The sequence below is a fragment of the Tupaia chinensis genome, unplaced genomic scaffold (assembly GCF_000334495.1).
Source record: "Tupaia chinensis unplaced genomic scaffold, TupChi_1.0 Scaffold000647_1, whole genome shotgun sequence".
NCBI classification, from domain to species: domain Eukaryota; kingdom Metazoa; phylum Chordata; class Mammalia; order Scandentia; family Tupaiidae; genus Tupaia; species Tupaia belangeri.
In genome coordinates this window covers 3,567,831-3,588,601 of record NW_006160168.1, presented here as the reverse complement: position 1 = coordinate 3,588,601, position 20,771 = coordinate 3,567,831, and the positions used below count along the sequence as shown (strand labels likewise).

The 20,771-nt window shown below is 41.8% G+C and overlaps 1 protein-coding gene across 1 annotated transcript in view; it reads right to left on the bottom strand.

The window, feature by feature from the left end:
* The window catches only part of ITGA8 (integrin subunit alpha 8), a 216,940-nt gene that overhangs the window by 195,331 nt on the left and 838 nt on the right, over positions 1-20,771 (bottom strand). The window contains 2 exon segments of the mRNA XM_027776251.1: positions 19,787-19,920; positions 20,582-20,728. Coding sequence (XP_027632052.1) covers positions 19,787-19,920; positions 20,582-20,728 — 281 coding nt within the window.

Genomic DNA, 20,771 nt, shown 5'->3' with positions numbered 1-20,771 from the left:
ATACAAAGCAACAGCACCTGCTTATAAAGACCTGAATAAAGTAGCAAGTGAAAGAGGCCATTAGACTCTAACTCCCTGGACATAGTCACTGTGGAATTTGGAGAACTCATCTAGTCATTGAGAATAAGAGGCTTCTATCTCATTTGTCTATTTTATAAAGAAATAAATGATTCTCTTCTGAAAATTATGACACTTGTTTAGAACTATTTGTTCATATTAATAGTTAAATGTTTGATTTCATACATGTAAAAAACCAATAAAGCTATGGGAGCTGAATGTATCTCTTAGAATTTTAATAATAACGTTCATAAATATGACTTTGGGATAGCAATTGTAGAGGTTATATTACGATCGTCTCATTATATGGTTTCCCTGATCTGGACAAGAATGTAAATTTTCTGCTATAATTATTTCCAGGTCTATATGATCTTCTTTAGAATTGAGATCACTTTCCCAACTTGCTGTTTTGAATAAGCAACAGTGCTGAGCCAGTGTTCTTTAGACATTTGTCTCGTAATAAATATGAATGGGTTTCTACATCATATCATATCAATTGAAATGTTTTTCACATTGTTTTGACTATATTTGTGCATAAGATTTGTTCTGGAAATACATATGGATTTTTGATGGTGCAATGCAATTTTAGCAGTGTTATGCAAATATATATGATGCAGCTGAAAGAACAAGAAGTTAGAAGTCTAAGGGCCAGCAGTGGCATAGTGGTTAAAGTGCTGGATTCTCATATGGCCAACTATGGTTCAACTCTGAGACCTGGCAGCTTGCTTTCTCACTTTCTCTCACTCTCTCTCCATGTCTCCCTCCTAAATAAATAAATAAGTGAATGAATAAATGAATGTATGTATGTTAATAAATCTTTAAATAAAGAAAAAGGAAATTAGAAGTCTAGAAATAACAGGGCCAGCAGGTGGTATAGTGGTTAAGGCACTAGACTCCCATATGAACAACTGCGGTTCAAGTCTTGGACCCGGAGGCTTAAAACTCACACCAGTACATGTGTATGCATTCCCAGAATCCCCGAGAGGAGAATGGAAGAGAAATGATTGCAGTGTGGCCATCTCCCTTGAGGGGTGACTTCTCTCTTTCTCTCTCTCTGTCTCTCTGGTGAACACACACATCCTATAGCAAAAATCTCTCTAAAAGAAAAATAAATAAATGGAAGACCTGGACTGGTGGTTGGGTGGCCCAGCAGTTACGCACTGTGCAAATGAAGCTGGGTCCTCATGGAGGACCATGAGTTTGGTTCTGTAGTGAATTTGTACATACTGGAAGCACATCTATGATCCTGGCTGGCTGGGAAGGCTGGAGTGGATTGCAGCATGAGACTCTGTTGATGGCATTTATTTATTTACTTATCTTTTAGGTTTCTGCCATAGGGCATATACATTCATGGGAGAGACAGTGAGAGGGAAGGAAAGAAATCTTTTCTCAAGGGATGACCACTCCACTGTCCCTCTCCTCCATTCTCCTCTTGAGTTGCTAGGCATGCACACACAGGTACCCAGCATGACTTTCAAGCCAGCAGGTCCAGGACTGGAATAGCAGTTGATGATGTGGAAATCCAGCGCCTTAACCCACACGCCACCAGCTGGCTCCAGAAAGCATATTTTTTTCATCGACCTTTTTCCATGAGAAAGAGAGACAGAGCTAGAGAGAGACAGAGACAGGTCACTGAACAGAGGGTCACCCTGACAGGATCTTCACACAATGATCCCTCCCACCCTCAGCCCACCAGGATCTTGGAAATGAGCCCACACATACAGCATCTTCAGGGAGACCTCAAGACAAGAATGCAGGACCTGAACCTAGGACCTTCCCATAGGAGGTCAGGATCACACAGTGCTGTGTGGCTACTGTGCCCCTGAGGCTGGCTTTATCTACTTCTTCCCATCCCTGTTGCCACTTCCCTACTCATGAGCACCACTTTCGTTATCCTCAGTGCAAACAATGGCTTCCTCTATGCCTCTCTTCCACCTGACTTAGCATCTTCACATCCATGTTCTATTCTGTAGATGTAGTCCTATCTAAAATGCAAAGCCAGGTTTACGAAATGTTTGCTTTGTCTGTACTGTCTCTTTCTTTACTGTCATTCACATCCTTGCTGATTTTTCTTTCAGCCCCTTGAATGTTTCATATTTTCTCTCCTCTCTAGGTTTCCTCATACTTGGAATGATTACCTGGGATCACAGGTACAGCTGGGGCAACGAGAACTCCCAGTAGGACTTAGATGTCACCTTCCGATTGTCAGGAGCACAGCAGGCTTCTGTTTAGTGCCCAATCATTTATTTGCTTCAAGAAGTAATGAAAACCTCTCAGCATGAGGATCTCAGGAAATCAGCTAACTGACATAAATTTCTTCAATATGACCTCAAAGGAACACTTTTAAATACAGGATATGATTGGGTTTCAGGATGAAGGCCGTATAAACTTGCTTGCCAATGGCACTTGGAAATATATTTACACTACCTCCTGTGGTGTGACCAGGGAGCGTCACAAAGTTCATGGAAAAAAGTGGAATTAAAGATAAGTTTATTTTGGTGCAAAAAGTTTTGAAATCCATGCATAAGTTTTTCATAATACACATTTTCCATGAACTTCTTGAGGACCCCTTTATATATATCTCAGGATCTCAATTCTTTTGCCAAAAGTTATTGTACTTAAGGATCTCAGTCATTGACTGAACAAAATATTCATATAAAGGTGAAAAAAGTATCACCATCTTCAATGTTACACAAAATAGGTACTACTGAATTCAAACCTATATCTGCAGTTTATTCATTTTTTTAAATAATTTTTAAATTTTATTTATTTATTTTTAATATGACCAGAGAGAGACAGAGAAGGAAAGTAAAAAAGCAAGTTGCCAGGTCTGGGACTTGAACCGCACTTGACCAAGTGGGAGTTCAGCACCTTAACCACCATACAACCTGCCAACCTCTGCAATTTATTCTTATAGGAGATTAACGCAAAAGGTGGAATTGTTTTCTGAGACAGCTTGGTAAATCCTACCCCGAACAGATAAGATTATACTACAGGGTGGGTGCAGGCAAAAACTTATAAATTTAACAAATAAATTCAGACTCATATGAGCCTTTGTACTGCCTCACAATCCTATTACTTCACTCAGTTCACTCTGCCATTTTGTTACCACTGTATGCATTTTCATCTTTTCCCAACCTTTTGTTCTACCTCCTCACTCTTAGCTAAGAACCTAGCTTATTTCACTGAGAAAGTGCAAAAATGAAAAAAAATCTTTCTCTTCTTTCTTCCACCAAATCCACCAACCTCTCTGGGTTGCTCCTGTCTAGTGTCCTGGCTTCTCTGGCTTGCCTATAGTCTATTCTTCCTACAGAAGTTAAATGGATCTTTTTCATTTATTTATTTACTTATTTTAAAGAATTATTTGTTTAATTTTATTTTTAAATATTTGTTAAATTTTGGGACCAGCAGTTAGTGTAATGGCTATGTCGCTGGACTCTCATGTAGTTGACTGCAGTTCGAGTCCCAGACCCAGTGGCTTAAACTCATGCCAGGTGTGGGTGTGGGTGTGCCCAGGATCCTGAGAGGAGAATGGAGGAGAAGGGATTGAGGTATGGCCATCCTCCCTTGGGGGTGATTACTTGCTTTCTGTCTCTGTCTCTCTCTGACTTTCTGGCAAGCAAACATACCCTATAGCAAAAGCCTCTCCAAAAAAAAAAAAAAAAAAGGAAAAAACTTGTTAAATTTGACCAGAGAGCAACAGAGAGATAGATAGAAAAAGTGAGAAAGCAAGCCACCAGGTCTGAGACTCAAATCGTGGTCAGCCATGTGGAAGCCTAGCACCTTAACCACCATGCTACCACTGATCCTGTTTAAAACATAATCCAGCTTTGGCTCCTTAGCACAGCAGTAACACACTACTCTATAACAGCTGGGTCTCACATGGTGACTGCAATTCGAATAATCCATCTGGTCAACCTGAAATACGCGCCAGAGCCTAAGATCTGACAGGCTGGAGAGCTGGAGGAAGAGGAGTGTGGCGTGATCAGACCCTGTAGACAGTGCTCATCTCTTCCTCTCTTTCACTCTCATGTGGATGTGCACACACCCACATCTTGAATAAGGAAAAAAAAATAAAACATAAGTCAAATTATACTACTTGCCTATTCAAATCCCACCATTGGCTGCCTGACACTCTCAGAATAAAATTCAAAATCCTGGCCCTGGCTCTTAAGGCACTGTTTAATAGCGTCTATACCTGGTTCTCTGACCTAAGTTTTTATCCTGCTTTCCCTGACTTGAATCTCTCTAACCCTGTAAGCTTTCTCTATTTCCTAAGCAGGGTCTCACATCCAGACTTTTTTTTTTTTTTTTTTTTAAGTTTTTGCCATAGAGGGATGCTCTCACCAGAGGAAGACAGAGACAGAGAAAGGAAAAGTGAGACGTCACCACTTAAGAGGAATGGCCACCCCACAATCCCTTCTCTTTCATTCTTCTCTAGGAATTTTGGATACACATACACACACACCTGGCATGAGTTTCAAGACACCAGGTCCAGGACTTGAACTACATTTGATCGTTTGGGAGTCCAGTGCCCTAACCACCATGCCACCTGCTGGCCCCTCATATCTACTTTTAACACTGAATTCCTACAACTTGAAACACATCTCCTCCAGATTCTACCCGATTCATCCCTCATTTAGGTAGGCCCTTGTTCAAATGTTACCACCTCAATGAAATTTTTTGTTTGTTTGTTTGTTTTTTGGAGAGGTTTTTGCTATAGGGCATGTGTGCTCACCAGACAGACAGAGAGAGACAGAGAGACAGAAAGCAAGAAATCACCCCCCTGGGGGGATGGCCATGCCGCAATCCCTTCTCCTCCATTCTCCTCTCGGGATCTTGGGCACGCACGCACATGTGTCTGGCATGAGTTTTAAGCCACCGGGTCTGGGACTCAAACCGCGGTCGACTACATGGGAGTCCAGTGACATAGCCATTACACTAACTGCTGGTCCCCAAATTTTTTGTGACCACTTGTACTAGGCAAAATAGTCTATAAACCTGTGAATATGTTGCTTTACAGGGAAAAGGGAAATGAAGGTTACTGGTGGAATTAAGGTTGCACAAGGTGATTTTAAAATAGGAAGAGTAACTGGGATTATCCAGGCAAGTGCAATGTAATAACAAGCATACTTTAAAGTAGGAGAGGGCTGTGGAAAAGGATCCAGGGAGATGACAGTAGGATAAGGATTTGCTGACATTGCTGGCCTTGAAATGAAAAAGGGCCCTGAGTCAGTGAGTCAGGAAGGTGGGTAGCCCATGGGAGCTAGAAAGGGCAAGAAATGAATTTATTTGTTTACATATTTATTTACTTACTTACTTACTTAGCCAGTCAACCAATCAGCCAGCCAGCCATAGGGTGTGTGCACTCACCCAGGAGAAAGAGTGAGTTGTATCAGGAGGAAAAAAGGAATTTCTGTTTAGATCATTGATACATGGTTTTGTTATTATTTCCCCCACGTAGGGATTTTTGAGGTACTTGTTTCACACTTCGTAACTTCAACCAATCAGTTGTTTAAGTTTCTCCCAGCCCCAGTTTCTGTTACAGAGTATGCGAACTCACCAGAGAGAGACAGAGAGGGAAAGTGAGAAATCACCCCAGGGGAATGGTCATGCTGTCATCCCTTCTTCTCCAGTCTCCTCTTGAGATTTTGGGCACTCACACACATGTGCCTGGCATGATTTTCAAGATGCTATGTCCGGGCCTTGAACCTCAGTTGGCCATGTGAGAGTTCAATGCTTTAACTACCATACCACCTCCTGGCCCTCAAAAATGGATTATTTTTAGAACTTCCAGAAGGAACACACCTCTGTCAACACCTTGATATTAGCCCAAACATTCCCATCTTAGCCTTTGGCTTCCAGAACTGTAAGATAACCAGTTCACATCATCTAAAGTCACTAGGTATGTGGTAATTTGTTACAGCAGCAATAGAAAAGAAATGCCCGGTCATTATTATGTATTGATACATAAAGGTGTGTTAATAGTAACCCAATGGTGATTCCAAGGGGAAAAGACATTATGACATTTTAACATTGCCCAAGGAACCTGAGTGAATGGATGAAGGGAATTCAGCCTTTCCAGGAAATGTTTGTGTTAGAGAATGGGGGCCAGATGAACAGACTGAGGACTGATTGTTGGTATAAAAGTCTCACTAGTATTTTCAAATCTGTTGACAGAAACATCTCCCTTTCCTTGCCATGTGTCTGCTCTCATCTATAAGTACAGGGCTTGGAATGATAGCCCCAAAGAACTGTGCATCTAAGTGTCCCAAAAGCATGTCCTGCAAAACAGGTCTATTGTAGAAAAAGAAGAAAAACCAGGGGTTTTTTTTTGGAGAGGTTTTTTGCTATAGGGCATGTACACTCAACAGAAAGACAAAGAGAGACAGACAGAAAGTGAGAAATCACTCCCTAGGGGGGATAGCCACTGCTGCAATCCCTTCTCCTCCACTCTCCTCTCAGGATCTTGGGCATGCACACACACATGCCTGGTGTGAGTTTAAGCCACCAGGTCTAGGACTCAAACCACAGTTGACTACTTGGGAGTCCAGCAACATAGCCATTATGCCAACTGCTGGTCCCGAAAAACCAGCTTTAATTACATTTCTCAAAGACAACCTCTTTTGTTGCATTTCCTTTCTCATGCACTTTTACTGGTGGAAGATACAATTTTGAAAGGTGCAAATAATAATGGTGTTCTATATTTAAATAATTTGGTACAGTTAACCTCCTTGGCATGCTTTGGGCTCCTGAAATGTGAGAAGTAATGAAGGTCCATTCCGGGTGGAAGCAGAGTGTTCAATTTGCCATCTCTCCTTTCCAGTTAGGGTGAGGTTGAGTGCATGTATCAATAAGGAGCCTCCATGATCCTGGGTCCCTGAATAGCCAAAAGGAGAGCAGAGCCTTCTGAGCAGCTCACATGAAACACACAGCGTGTGCAAGTAATAATCTTGTAATAAGCCAGAGTTTCGTGGTCATTTGTTTCTACAGCAATACCCAGGCGTACTTAGACCTAATATGTGTAGGGAGAAATAATGATTGTCAGTGAATGTCCTATGAATCCAATGAGTTTCCCTGGTTCATGGATTCTTACTGCCTTGACTAAAGAACACACATTGCAAGTCTCATAGAAAGGGAATGAATACATACATTTCCAAACTTATTTGGCATGGAACCCCCCCACCCCATTCTCACTCAGAAGACTAAGACTAATGTTGAAGAGATTTGGGGGGATGCTGCCTAGGCTTTACTGTCAGTTCCCTCATTTCCCTGCCAACTTCTCACTTTTCTCTGTCCAACCAATATTGCTGACAAGTATGTTAAAGTACAAACATTTCTTTATAGAATGTTTACAAATCTTATTTGGGACTAAATAAAATGTGTATCCCAAAACAAATTATCTAAATAGGTTTTATAACTCATCCTTGCACATCCAATTTTAAGGAGGAAGAAAAGGGTCAGCTCCATAGCACAGTGGTTAAGTGCGGTAGACTGAGAACCAGATCTCATATGGCCACCTGCAGTTTGAATCCCGAGCCTGGCAGCTTGAAAAACATGCCAGGCATGTGTGTATGTGTGTATGCACACACACACACATACACACACACACTCTCACTCACTTGCCTAAAATCTTGATGGTGGTAGTAAAATGAAGGAAGCCAGATTGCTGTGTGACCATGCCCCATCTTTGAGGAGCGCTTTCTTACTCTCTTTCTCTGGTGAGCATGTGCACCCTCTGGCAAAACAAAACAAAATGAACGAAGAAAAGTTCTCATGATATGCAGCAGACCAAGAGCTAAACATCAATCCATACTGTGAAATTTAATACTGCATCATGAATTTGCCTAGCTATCAAATGCCTTTCATATTCTAAGGTCCACAGGATTATCTGGGTCTATGGTCACTGATTTTTTCTACTCTGGCTTTTTTCTTTCAACATATTCTGTGAACTGCCTGCAGTATAAGCAGATTATGTATGCACTCCTAGCATACTCAGTTTACCCAGGAACACCCAAAAGCAGTTCTACTTACAAACAATCCTCTTATTTTAAAAGGCTGTAGAAACTGTCCTATTAGATTATCAAGTAGGATATGTTTACTTATTTAGAGGCAAACCAGAAGGAAAACAGGTGAGACTTACACTGCCATCTTCTTGTTTTTACACCCTACTATTGTTACTAAAATAGCCTTGGTCTTTTGAAACATAAGCACTCTTGTATAAATGAACACATTTCCAAACTACTCTGCCATCAACATCTTAAGATAAAAGAGGCAGCAGCTAAGATTGCCGACATCCAATGCAGAGCTTTAACATTTTTAAAGAATTATTTATTTAATTTTCTTTATTCGTTCATTTATTTTAATTTCACCAGAGAGAGACAGAGAGAGAGAGAAGTGGGGAGGAGTGAGAAAGCAAACCACCAGATCTGAGACTTGAACCATGGTTGGCCATGTGGGAGTGTCCAGTGCCTTAACCACCACGCCACTTGCTGGTCCCCCAGAGCTTTAACTTTTCCATTGTTAATCTTTCTAGTACTTTAGTGAGACCGATCATTTCATTTAGAATTTTTTGCATGTTTATTTTTATCATCTTTACTAATAACAAATACTTGTTATGGTTTTGTAAACAAAACAAAATGCATTAGAAAAAAAGAAAACATTACATTTTAATCACATCCCCCAAAATACAGCCTTGGATTGCAATTCTCTTCTTACATTCTTCAACAAGTTGTAGATACCGTTTTGAATCTTTTTTTCAGTTAACCTCAAAATCATAGTATCTTCTAATATTAATACAGAGTCTTATGGTCTTCATTTTTATCATTTCATACTATTTAATCATGTGGCTTATGCCATAATTTAATTATCTATAGACTGTTCAAAAAATTATTTTATAGTGTTACGCTCCCTTTCTTTCAGAAAAGGATTTGCAGCAATGTTGGAATTAATTTCTGAAACATACATCCTTTTAGAAATTGTATGAAGAGAGAAGGCAGAAGCATCAGAAAATGATGACTGGAAGATAAGATGCCCTGGGTAGTTAAGAAGGAATAGGACACGAACCCTTAGTGAATGGAGACACGTGTAAATGTAGTAGGTATTGGGACCAGCAGTTACATAGTGGCTATGTTGCTGGACTCCCATGTAGTCAACCTCTGTTTGAGTCCTGGACCTGGTGGATTAAACTCATGCTGGTCACATATGCGTGCGTGCCCAAGATCCCAAGAGGAGAATGAAGGAGAATGGACTGTGGCTTGGCCATCCCCGTGGGGGATAAAGTCTCACTTTCTGTCTCCCTGTCTCTCTCTGTCTTTCTGGCGAGCGCATGAGCCCTATAGCAAAAAACTCTCCAAAAAAAAAAAAAATGTAGTAGTAGTAGGTATTTGGTGTGTTTGAGAGATAAGCTGTACTGTACAGTCGCGCAGTGATAAGGAAGTAAGTTGTGTAAGCACCATGATGAGAGGGGGCTGGTTTGGACTGGAGATAAATAACAGGGTAAATAACAAGAGATGACAACTGAGACAGCTAAAATGGAGCTACAGCCTGGCTATGAGTGGTTGACTTCCACCCCTAGTCCCAGGGTGGGATGCTGTGTATGGTATGGACCAAGTGGGGTGCTTCTATAACCCGTCCCTGTAACATTGGTGTGTGCTCTTGATACTCTCAGTGTATCCTGGAAATCAAGGCAGATTGGTACGAAGGCTTTCACAATAGCATATTCAAATCTGTGTCCATTTGTCAAATACCAAACTAAAGGACAAAATAGACTTAATGTTAACAAGTAAATGTCCTGACAATTGTACTCATCCTGAGGTATGTTTTTAGAGAGAGATTTTTGCAGGGTGCATGCACTCACCAGAGAGCCCGAGAGAGACAGAGACAGAAAACAATAAATCACCCCCCCTGAGAGGGCATGCAGGACAGTCATGCCACAATCCCTTTTCTTCCATTCTGCCAGGATCTTGGGCAATGCATGCACATGCTCCTGGCGTGAGTTTCAAGCTGCCATGTCTGGGTCTCAAACCATAGTTGACCACTAGTAGTCCAACACCTTAACCAATATGCCACCAGCTGGCCCCAGCCATTGTACTAATTTTCATAATAGCAATCATGCATTTGAAGTGAGATCTCTTTAGTTTAGTGACTTCCAGTGAGAAATCCCATCTTTAAGTTTCACAAGGATATCAGAATGACACACGGTAACACTTCACTGCATGGATACACTGACGAAACTTGTTTTCACTCTTGGTTCTCGGTCTTGCATTCTGAACATATCATCCTTTACTTAAAAGATGATAAAGAAGTTCCTGTGTGATGATCCACCTAACAGTTCACCCTCATTTAGGGGCAGTGGCTTACAGTGTTCAGAGATAATATGTCCCATTTTACTTCTAGGTATTATGAGATCAGCCCATCCCACAGTCTAGGGCATGATACCCACAGGCTCACAGCAACAGCTGCAAAACCAAATCCAGTCAACATATCAAATATATGAGTCTAACACTCTCCATAAGTTTTTTCTCTTTATTTTGTTTTTGGTTTTGTTCACATTTACATACAGTAATGTGAACACTTTTGGTCATGGACACTTTTAATTTGACCAGAGAGAGACAGACAGAGAGAGAGAAGTGGGGGGGGGAGTGAGAAAGCAAACCACCAGGTCTGAGACTTGAACCATGGTTTTGACAAATACACACAATTGTGTATCTGCCACCACGATCAATATAGAGAAAGTTCCACCATCACCTCTCCCACCAAATTCCCTGTGTTACCCCTTTGGGGTCAACCTCTCCCAATGCCTAACTGTCATTCCTGCAAAGACTTTTATTTTTCCTTTTTAGATTTTTGCCAAAGGGCACATATGCTTGCAGGAGAGAGACAAAGACAGAGAGAGAGAGAGAGGGAAAGTGAGAAATCATTCCCCAGCAGGGAAGGCCATGCCACAATCTCTTCTCCATTCTCCACTTGGGACTTTGGACATGTGCACATACACAGTATGTTTTCCAAACTGCCAGGTCCAGGACTCAAACCATGGAGTCAGCCATGCAGGATCCAGCATCTTCACCACCACACCACCCTTGGACCAAAAAACTTTCTGTAATCTGTTCCTTATTTTCACAACAATAATTCAAAGAGTAAAGGATCACTTTCACCTATGTTCGTGGATCTAGAAAAGGTTGTTAATTTGGTAGACTTTTGGATCAATTCACTAAATCAGAGATCAGCAAGTTTTGGCCTTTCTGCATAGCTGAGGTAGGTTCTTCTCCTTTTAGACCATCTGGTAGCATTTGTCTGAGAACTGCCTGCCTAAATTCCACAGAAGTCTACAATGGGTGTATGAGACAGAATGCTGTGAGTATACATCACTTATCAATGAGTGCATGTCTTTCATGTCTTAAATCACCTTATAAAAAAGAAAAGAAAAAATTACTTTTGTCTATTTTAGGTTTTCATTTTGGAGGTACAATTTGCTTCATATAATGAGTATGTTTTTATAAACTTATTTAACTAGGACCAGCAGTTGGCATAATGCCTATGTCACTGGACTCCCATGTAGCTGACCGCAGTTCTAGTCCCAGACTCGGTGGCTTAAACTCACGCTGGGTAAGCCGGGTACATGTGCATGCATGCCCAAGATCCTGAGAGGAGAATAGATCCTAAGGAGAATGGAGGAGAAGGGATTGTGGCGTGGCCATCCCCCCTGGGGGGTGATTTCTTATTTTCTGTCTCTCTGTGTGTCTCTGTCTTTCTGGAGAGCACACGTGCCCTGTAGCAAAAATCTCTCCCCTCCCCCCCCAAAAAAAATAAAGAAAGAAAATGTATTTAATCTGAATTTTAAAATTAAATATTTTTAAGTGTTTTAAACACACCTGCTAGTAAAGGATGAATGAGTGGTTTTTTGGGGTTTTTTTTTTTTTTGAGAGGTTTTTGCTATAGGGTGCATGCACTGGCCAGAAAGAAGAGAGAGACAGACAGACAGAAAGCGAGAAATCACTGCCCAATGGGAGGTGGCCACACCGCAATACCCTCTTCTCCTCTCAGGATCCTGGGCACACATGCACACGTGACTGGCATGAGTTTAAGCCACAAGGTCTGGGACTCGAACCACAGTTGACTACATGGGAGTCCAGTGACGTAACCATTACACCAACTGCTGGTCCTGAATGAATGCTTTTAATAAAACCAATAATAGGTCTTTTAAAAATTTTTTATAGAATTATTTTATTTAATTTGATTTATTGTCATTATTATTGTTTTTTAATTTGACCAGAGAGACAGAGGGGGCAGGGAGAATGAGAAAGCAAGCCACCAGGTCCAGGACTCAAACTGTGATGGGCCATGAGGGAGTTCAGCACCTCAACCATCACATCACCTGCTGATCCCACAATAATTGGTCTTTTATCTTCCTTAAAAAATCCCTCTTCTGGAGACCAGCAGTTGGCATAACAGTTATGCCACTGGACTCCCATATAGTCGATTGCAGTTCAAGTCCTGGACCCGATGGCATAAACTCACACTGGGCGCATGTGTATGTGTGCCCAAGATCCTGAGAGGAGAATGGAAGAGAAGGGATTGCAGTGTGGCCATCCCCCCTGAGGGGTGATTTCTCACTTTCTGTCTCTCTCTTTCTGGTGAGTGTACGCACCCTATAGCAAAAACCTCTCTAAAACAAACAAACAAACAAAACAAAACAAAACAAAACAATCCCTCTTCTAGGTGTATCTGGGTGGTGTCAGTCACACCTGAGCTGAGCATTTTAGTAACATTGGCAACCCTCTTCGTCAACACAAATCCGAAATACAGAGGTCTTTATACACAACAGGGAAAGTTTGAGTGCACACATCTCAACTGGTCAGCTTAAATGTCCAAGACCATTTTTCTTCTTTCAAAATCGTTTCAAGACTGTTTTTGACAATTCTCCCAGAATGCTCCAGCTGCTGCCCAGAATATTCCTGCCAAGAACCTGGAAGTCTGTTCCCTCACACAGACATCCAGCTTCTTGAAAGAGTTTTGTAGATTAAGCAACAGGCGCCTGATGCTCATACTACTCAGCTAGCCATAGTGCAGATCTGTTTCCCATTTCTAGCTGGAGTTTCAAGGACTTCCTTTTTCTAATTGCTTCCTCAGTTGCTTTGTGCTGTGGGACCGCTGCCTCCCCCTTCTCATATCAAGACACAATTGCGTTCTGTCACACACAAGTCCAAAGCAATTGAAAGAAGTTTAGGGATGGTAGCTACCGCTGTCAAATCAGCATACTCAGGTACTGTGGCCATCATGAATTGCTTCCGGAATAAGTAAGACATCTGTTCACCCTGATGGCTCAGTGGGGTCAGGACTTGGCAGGAGAGGAGCTTGTGTATATATTCATGTATATGTATCAGATCGTCAGAAGAGTCTATGCTCTTCTATGCAAAAATGTGTTGTGACTTTTCTGGTGACTCAATATATAGATGTATGGATAGGTATGTATGTCTCTCTATATATTTATGTAGGTATTAGCTGCCATACACGCACACACACACACACACACACACACACACACACAGATATATATATATACAGGGGCCAGCATGTAGCCAGTATATATATTAAATATATGTGTGTGTGTGTATATATATATATATATAGGGAAAGCAAGCAAGCAAGCCACCAGGTCTGGGACTTGAACCATGATCGGCCATGTAGGGGTTCTGGCACCTTTAATCACCACATCACATGCTGGTGTCTAATTATGGCATTATTAATTCTTAAAATGAGTAGGTTATCCTTAGGCTTCCTCCCTCCCCCTCCATTTTTTTATTACCTCCCAACTGAACGTACTCTAGTGAGAAGAGATTTCTGCTGTCCTTGAGTCCTGCCACCTTTAGGTTATTCCCTCTGACATTTCCTTGGGTAGGTCTGACCTATATTTTTCTTTCCTTTGTTCCTGAACAGAAACCGATTTCTTTCTCCTTTCTGAAAAGCAAGACTTATGTGACCAATATGTTTCCCAATCCTCACGAGAGAAGAAGGGCACACCCAATACTATCAAAAAACAGCCCTGTCCCAGTCACAGAACCAGATGCTTTGAGCTGCTTCTATTGTGGGCTCACTCAACACAAAATAAAACAGACCCTCTCCCGGACAAACAAAGGCTTCCGGTCTTCAAGCTAAAATGTTAATTTCAACAACAAAATCTTCAGATATTTCAAAGCTATGGCATGATATACTAACCAAGTTTTCTTCCATTGTAAGTTAAATTGCACATATGTGTGTGTGTGTGCATGCTTGTGCGGTCACAAAGATAGTAAACGAAGGCCAGGCAAATTCTAGTAGTCTTTCTCAGATGACTTCCCAATCTCAATGGCACCTCCCACCTCTTCCTGTTTGCTTTTCATGTCAGTCCCTAATTGTGAGGAGTTCCCAGCTGTGTTGCCTCTCAGTTATTATTAGTACTGTGATGATCATCATTAATTAGCACATGCTATTATCTTTCTTTGCAAAATGTTCTTTTTGAGAACTAAAGAAAACTCAAATATTTGTGTACTATGGTTTTGCCACTGTCGTTGCAATTTGCCCTTGCATTATTCCAAAGGTAAGGGGTCTCTGACTATGTCATTTATTCCTTTGAGCTAGAGGGTTGTCATCTAGCAATCTTTATTTAATCCATGCATTATTTGGATAATATAGAAGTAAAAAAAATTGGAAGAGACTAAAATTAGAGGTATGAATTTGGCAGATGCAGTGTTTTAAGTTGTCTAAGGCACAGGGCATAATTTAGAGAATTCCTGAGAGAAAAGTCAAAGAAATCAATTTGGTGATGGGAGGAATTTCATTCTATTGAAGTAGAAGGGGGAAAGACAGAAGGGAGATGAGAGAAGTGCTTTTTTGGGCCACTTGATTTTGTACAGAGCAGGCAAATTATCTACTCTTTGTACCTCCCCCACCACCATATGCTTCCTTAAAGTTTCCCTTTTCTGTACTTGAAAGGACCACAGAGTTTAATAACATTCATGCATTTGAAGTACTAGGCTATTCCAAGCTGCCGCTACTTTTGCATTTCTCATGAGAATGAGAAAAAAAATCACATCATTCAGTAAGGTAAAGGTAAATAATATTATTTAATAATAAGAAAAAAACCTACAAGACACCTTTTTAAAAAAGCAGTTGACCTTAAACTCAGATACAAGATTACAACTAGATTCAGGGGGTAAATTATAACCAGTCTCCCTCCATGTCTAGCTAGAGAACTTAGTAGGTCACCACAGCAGAGCACAGAACTGTAGACACCGAGGAACCTCGACAATTTGAAAGAATTTTATTAAAAGGTCTAACTTACTGATGCCAGCAGGTGGTGAAGGTGGCTGGATTCTCACACTGCTGATGGTGGTTTGAGTCCTAGACCCAGTGTTTTGAAAATCACGCAGGGGACTGCAGCATGGCCAACCCCCATGAGTGATTTCTCACTTTCCCTCACTCTGTCTCCTCTCTGGCAAACACATGTGCCCTATGGCAAAAATCTAAAAACATTTAAAATTTTTAAAAAGATTTCACTTACTTAGACTGCCTTGAATTCAGACGCAATAGTAAAAGTCCACAGAGCAAAGGGCAGAAAAAGTCACAGCTACCTCTACAGGGGAATACGTGCAGCATCATATTTATTTATGCCTGACAAATCACGCTCTGTTACATGGATGTGAGCTGCGAGTGTCCGTCACTCAGAGCCACAACTTCGTCAAGCAGGGGCATGTTCTTCCCACTTGTGGGAAACCATAGGTTGCTGGCACTAGGCAGAATAACGAGGAGGCAGCTGACTGGGGACCCTGCAGGGACATTCTATGGGAGCGCATGCAACCCTTAGTCCCACCAAGATGAAGCATGCTTCTAAACCCATGGTTTTGGCAACCCTTCTACCAAAACTGATTTTTCTGCTCAGCTCTTCTCTGGAAGATCACTTAAATTGGAATTTCTAAAGGTGATATTGGGATGGGTGAACAGAAGGGAAGGGGAACAGTCCCTTTCAGGGGCCCAGGGGATCCAATCCTGATCCTGAACTTGAAATGTTCACATTTCTGGAAGAAAGGGAGGGTGAAGAGGCAAACTTTGGGGTAGGCAGGGGTAAGCAGTCCTACAGCTTACCATTACGTGGCCCTGGGTACACATTGATGTCAGTTTCTTTATTCATAAAGTGACTGTTACATCGTTGTTTTATGGATTAGAAATAATGTCTCTAAAGTGACCCATCTGTATCTGGAAACACTGACTGCACACCTCAAACTAGTCATGTCTGTTCTCACCTCTCACATTGTCTCCAAGATTCTACTCTGCCCCCCAAACTGAGGCTCGCACTGGAAATAGCTACACGGTAGCTCCTACCCCTATCTGCAGTTCAAGTTCTGCAGTGTCAGTTGCCTATGGTTGACTGTAGTTGGAAAATATTAAATGGACATTTCCAGAAATACATAATGCATAAGTTTAAAATTGGCTTCCAATCTGAGTAGCATGATGAAAACTCACACTAGCCCAACCATCCTGTCTGGGACATGAATTATGCCTCCGTCCTGCATATCCATGCTGCATAGGCTACCCAGCTGATTGCCACCTTGGGTACCCAGTTGGTTATCAGAACATTGCCACCAGCGCTTGTGTTCAGGTGACCTTTGTGTTACTCAGTGTCCTCCAAATAAAGGAGTAGTGATGCTAACATATTGTTATACTTCTTCTATTTTATGAATTAGTGTCGATTTCTTACTATGCCCGCTTTACAAATTAAACATTATCAGAGGTATGAATGTATATGAAAAATCATAGTATATATGAGGGAACTTCATAAAGTTCATGAAATTCAAGCATGAGTTTATTTCAGTGCAAAACAATTGGAAATGCATGCCTAGCTTTCTCATAATACGCATTTCCGTGAACTTTCTGAAGACCCCGTACAGCGTTTGGGATGGCCCATGGTCTCAGACATCTACTGGTGGGGTGGAGGTCTTACAAGAATCTCCTGAAGATAAAGGGGATGACTGTACCGGCCTTGTCATACCTTCTTCAGTCTCACAGTTTTACGTCAAATAGGGGCCACCACCCTTCCATCCTCCCAGGGCACCTGGACGAAGTGGCAGGTGGAGGCGGGCCTTGAGTGTCACCCCTACCCAGCAGCCCTCATCTGAGCTGTGGGTCTTTGCCTCTTTTCCCCACTCATTATCAGCATTCTCATTAGCAACCAAGGTTTCTGGGCCCACAGTACCCCCTGATGGCCGACGTGGGGAACTTCCTTTCCCCAGCTGCCACTGTGGTCTCTTGGTGAAACTTCAGGGTCTTTGACAGGTCTTTGCTTTGTTCATTCCCGCATGGGCCATTCACTTCTCACAAACTTTGTGTAGCCCCCTCTGCCTTGCCTTTTATTTATTTATTTTTTTAAACCTTGCTCTATTATTTCAGGAACATCTTATTCCCCTTCCTCTTTCTTGTCCTCACTTTGTTCTACTTATGAAGCCTTGAAGTACTGTGATTACAGTTGATAGGTAGAATCACAGGGTAAGTGTATCCACTGCTCTAGCAAGGGGAAAACCCACACCTTTAGAAGTAAAGGAAGACAGAGGGGAGAGCCAGCAGCATTGATTTCTGAAGCCCTGGAAACACCCACATATCTCCTCAGAACCTTCATGAAAGAGGCTGCCCACCCCATCTTTTTCCAAGTAGCACTTGCCTTTTCTTAACATGATTTTCACATTATTTAATTGTGAAAATTGGACTACTTTGTCCCCTCGTGTTTCTTTGCAAATATAATTCAGCAACCATAAGGGTTAAGTGCATTTTTGTGGGCTGTTCTGAAAGCCAGAGCACAATTTTTCAGTGTTAGTCCTCTACGGAAAAGTTAATTCAAAGTGCCAAATAATGGCTTTAGAATGAACTTAGGAAAATAGTACCGATTGTAATTTAACACTGGAAATTTTTGGTTGTGCATAGTCAATTAAAAAAAAAAAAACATACCGATGTCTGTATTCTCTGGTTTGAATCTATTGAACCATAACATCTACCAGAACTAGTACCTACCAAGGTATTCAGGTAGACTTTATCTATGTAGATGTTAATTCTTCCTTTATCAAAGGAAAAGTATACTAACCAGATCCTAATTTTATATGATATGAGAATATTCTAGGTGGTTATTAAATTCAAGTCCATGATTATACATTGCTTCTTCATGAAAACACATGAAACACATCTCCAAATATAAATACTTATTTTTCTTAATGAAAATTCAAAGAATATTAATGATTTATATCTTCACTTGTCAAAGTCTGAGTTTAAAATACTTTTTAAAATACAAATGAATTTGACCTGAATTAAAATGGCATTACTTTTATATTTAAGTGATTATTCTTCTGATTTTGGAAGGTTAGTCTTATTATAGACATCAGTAACTAAAAAGTATTTCAAGTCCTGATGAAAAAAACTAAAGATTTCTGTGACCAATTAAAATCAAAAGGCTGAATTTTTCCAGTTTCAAATACTTAAATTTAAAAGTAAAAGCTCATAAAAATGGATATTAAATGAATTCATTATTTAATAAAATGCTACATAAGGCATTATGGCCATATATAGATAGGCATAAAAGTCATAATTTTATATGTGTTTATAAAATACTTTCCTAACTTAGTCATAATTCAAGGTAACATTTGCAGAGAATTTTTTTCTTTCAAATGATTTTCATTTTCATAGAACTGAAATTGTTTCCCCTTTATTATAAAAGATATATATATTTAAAATGCATCATGACTTTTCCAACAACCTATCCAGCCAATTTCATCAAAATTCTGTGGAAATGGACATTCCACATAAACTCTAAATGTGCACTATATATATAAAACAATAAAAATATGAAGATGTCAAGAATGATGTCATAAACTTGCTTTATGCTGCAAAAGGCATTTTAAGTGATTGCTCATCACATTCATGTGAGCTGCCATATTCACATTTTTCTGGGAAGAGATATTTGCTTTCTGATAATTTACACCCTTTGCATTTATGAAGTTTTGGTGGTACAAATTAAAGCATTCAGTGTTAATGTTTTTGAAGCATTACATTTAAATGATTTTCTCAGACCCATAGAGAAAACACCAGAGGAAACATAACCAGACTGAATTGTTTAAAATGTATTTTCCCTTTAATTAAATAAGAACCATCTGTCCAGGGATTTTGGAAATGAATGTAATCCATCCACACTCTGCCTGTACTAGTTTGCAACCAGTGTCCAATATTTTGAAAGAGAACTCTTTCTGTGAAGAATTAAACAACAACATGGAGTGATGTCTATGTCTGCTGCAGTGAAGTCTTGCCTCTGGGGTTGGGGCACTGTTAACCCAAGGATGTCTCTTCCAGGGCTGTTTGTGGGAAGCAACTAAATTCTCTTCCTAGTCAAGGTTAGGGCGTAACTTTTGTTATTTCACCAAAGCATCCACTCCCTCTGCAAATGCTTGTCTTGGGACAGTAAGAAAATGGAAGGTACTCCAGTGCATCCAGATCTTCAAGGTCACATCCTGCTCCTTCTCTAGGACTCACTCAACATTTTGCTCACCTTTCCTCACGGTTGAAACCGCGGATTTCTCTATGGACCTGCACCTCCCACGACACAGATACAGCAGGCAGGCGAAATGAGCACAAAGAAAGCAGGAGGTCAAGCTCCAGGATGGCTCTGGTTCTTTTACACCAGGGCTCACAGTTCAGAACGACAAACGTCACTTACTGGTGTTGTCGAACGGGATCTGCTTGCACCGTGCAGACCCCTCTGCGGGCCATGGACAGTAATAAACGGCTCCCCCTTCCACGATATCCGGCTGGCTGGTGTTGGCTTTGGGCGCCCCCACCAAGACGCTCGCCCTGCGGTAGGGTTGGGGAAAGTCACTCCCTGGGAATCCGAAAAGAACAGTCTCTGCAGCAGCCCACTGAAACTAGGGAAGGGGTGAGGGCAGACATGGATTTATGACGGGACAGATTGTCAAACTTGGTTTCCCCTTGGAAACCTATGGGCATCGGAGACCTGGTTTGGAAGGGGGTGCAAACGGTCCTGATTCTTCTCTAGGTGGAGCTGTGTGTATACAGAGATGAGAGAAGAGGCCAAAAAGCAAAGGACAGAGCCCAGCTGCTTGTAGGAGGCAGCACTTGCGCCCAGACTCTTACTTGTTGCAGACTACATGTAAACAGACCGTGTCGTGGTCGTCGGTTTAACCGGCTCGAGACTGGGGACCCTTCTCTCCTTTGTATGCTGCACTAGTCTTGGTACTGGCAAGTCCCCAGGACTCGCGTGCTCTATGCAAATGGCATGTGTCCCGTTCGAAGTTCACAAGGCACATCTAGCAAGTGGGGAGAAAAGATGCTGGCGGCGGGGAGCGGGATGGGACCCTGAGAGGGCAGCGGGGGCTCTCAGGTGCCACCTTCTAGGAGGCCGAGGTGACCCACGGAAGTCAATGGCAGTGGGGCAGGGACCCGTCCTGTGTGCGCCTTGGCCCCGCGCGCCCGCTCCCCGGGCCCAACGACTTACGTGCGAGCGTCAGGTATGTGGAAATCCACCGCGTAGCCGAAGTAGCTGCCCTCGGGGCCGCTGTACACCGTGAGCTTGTCTGCATCCAAGTTGAACGCCCGCGCGGCGGGGGGCCACAGCATCCCAAGCGCGGCGGCTGCGAAGCACCAGAGGGGCGCGAGCGGGCGGGGGCGGGCCGCACCGCGGGCGC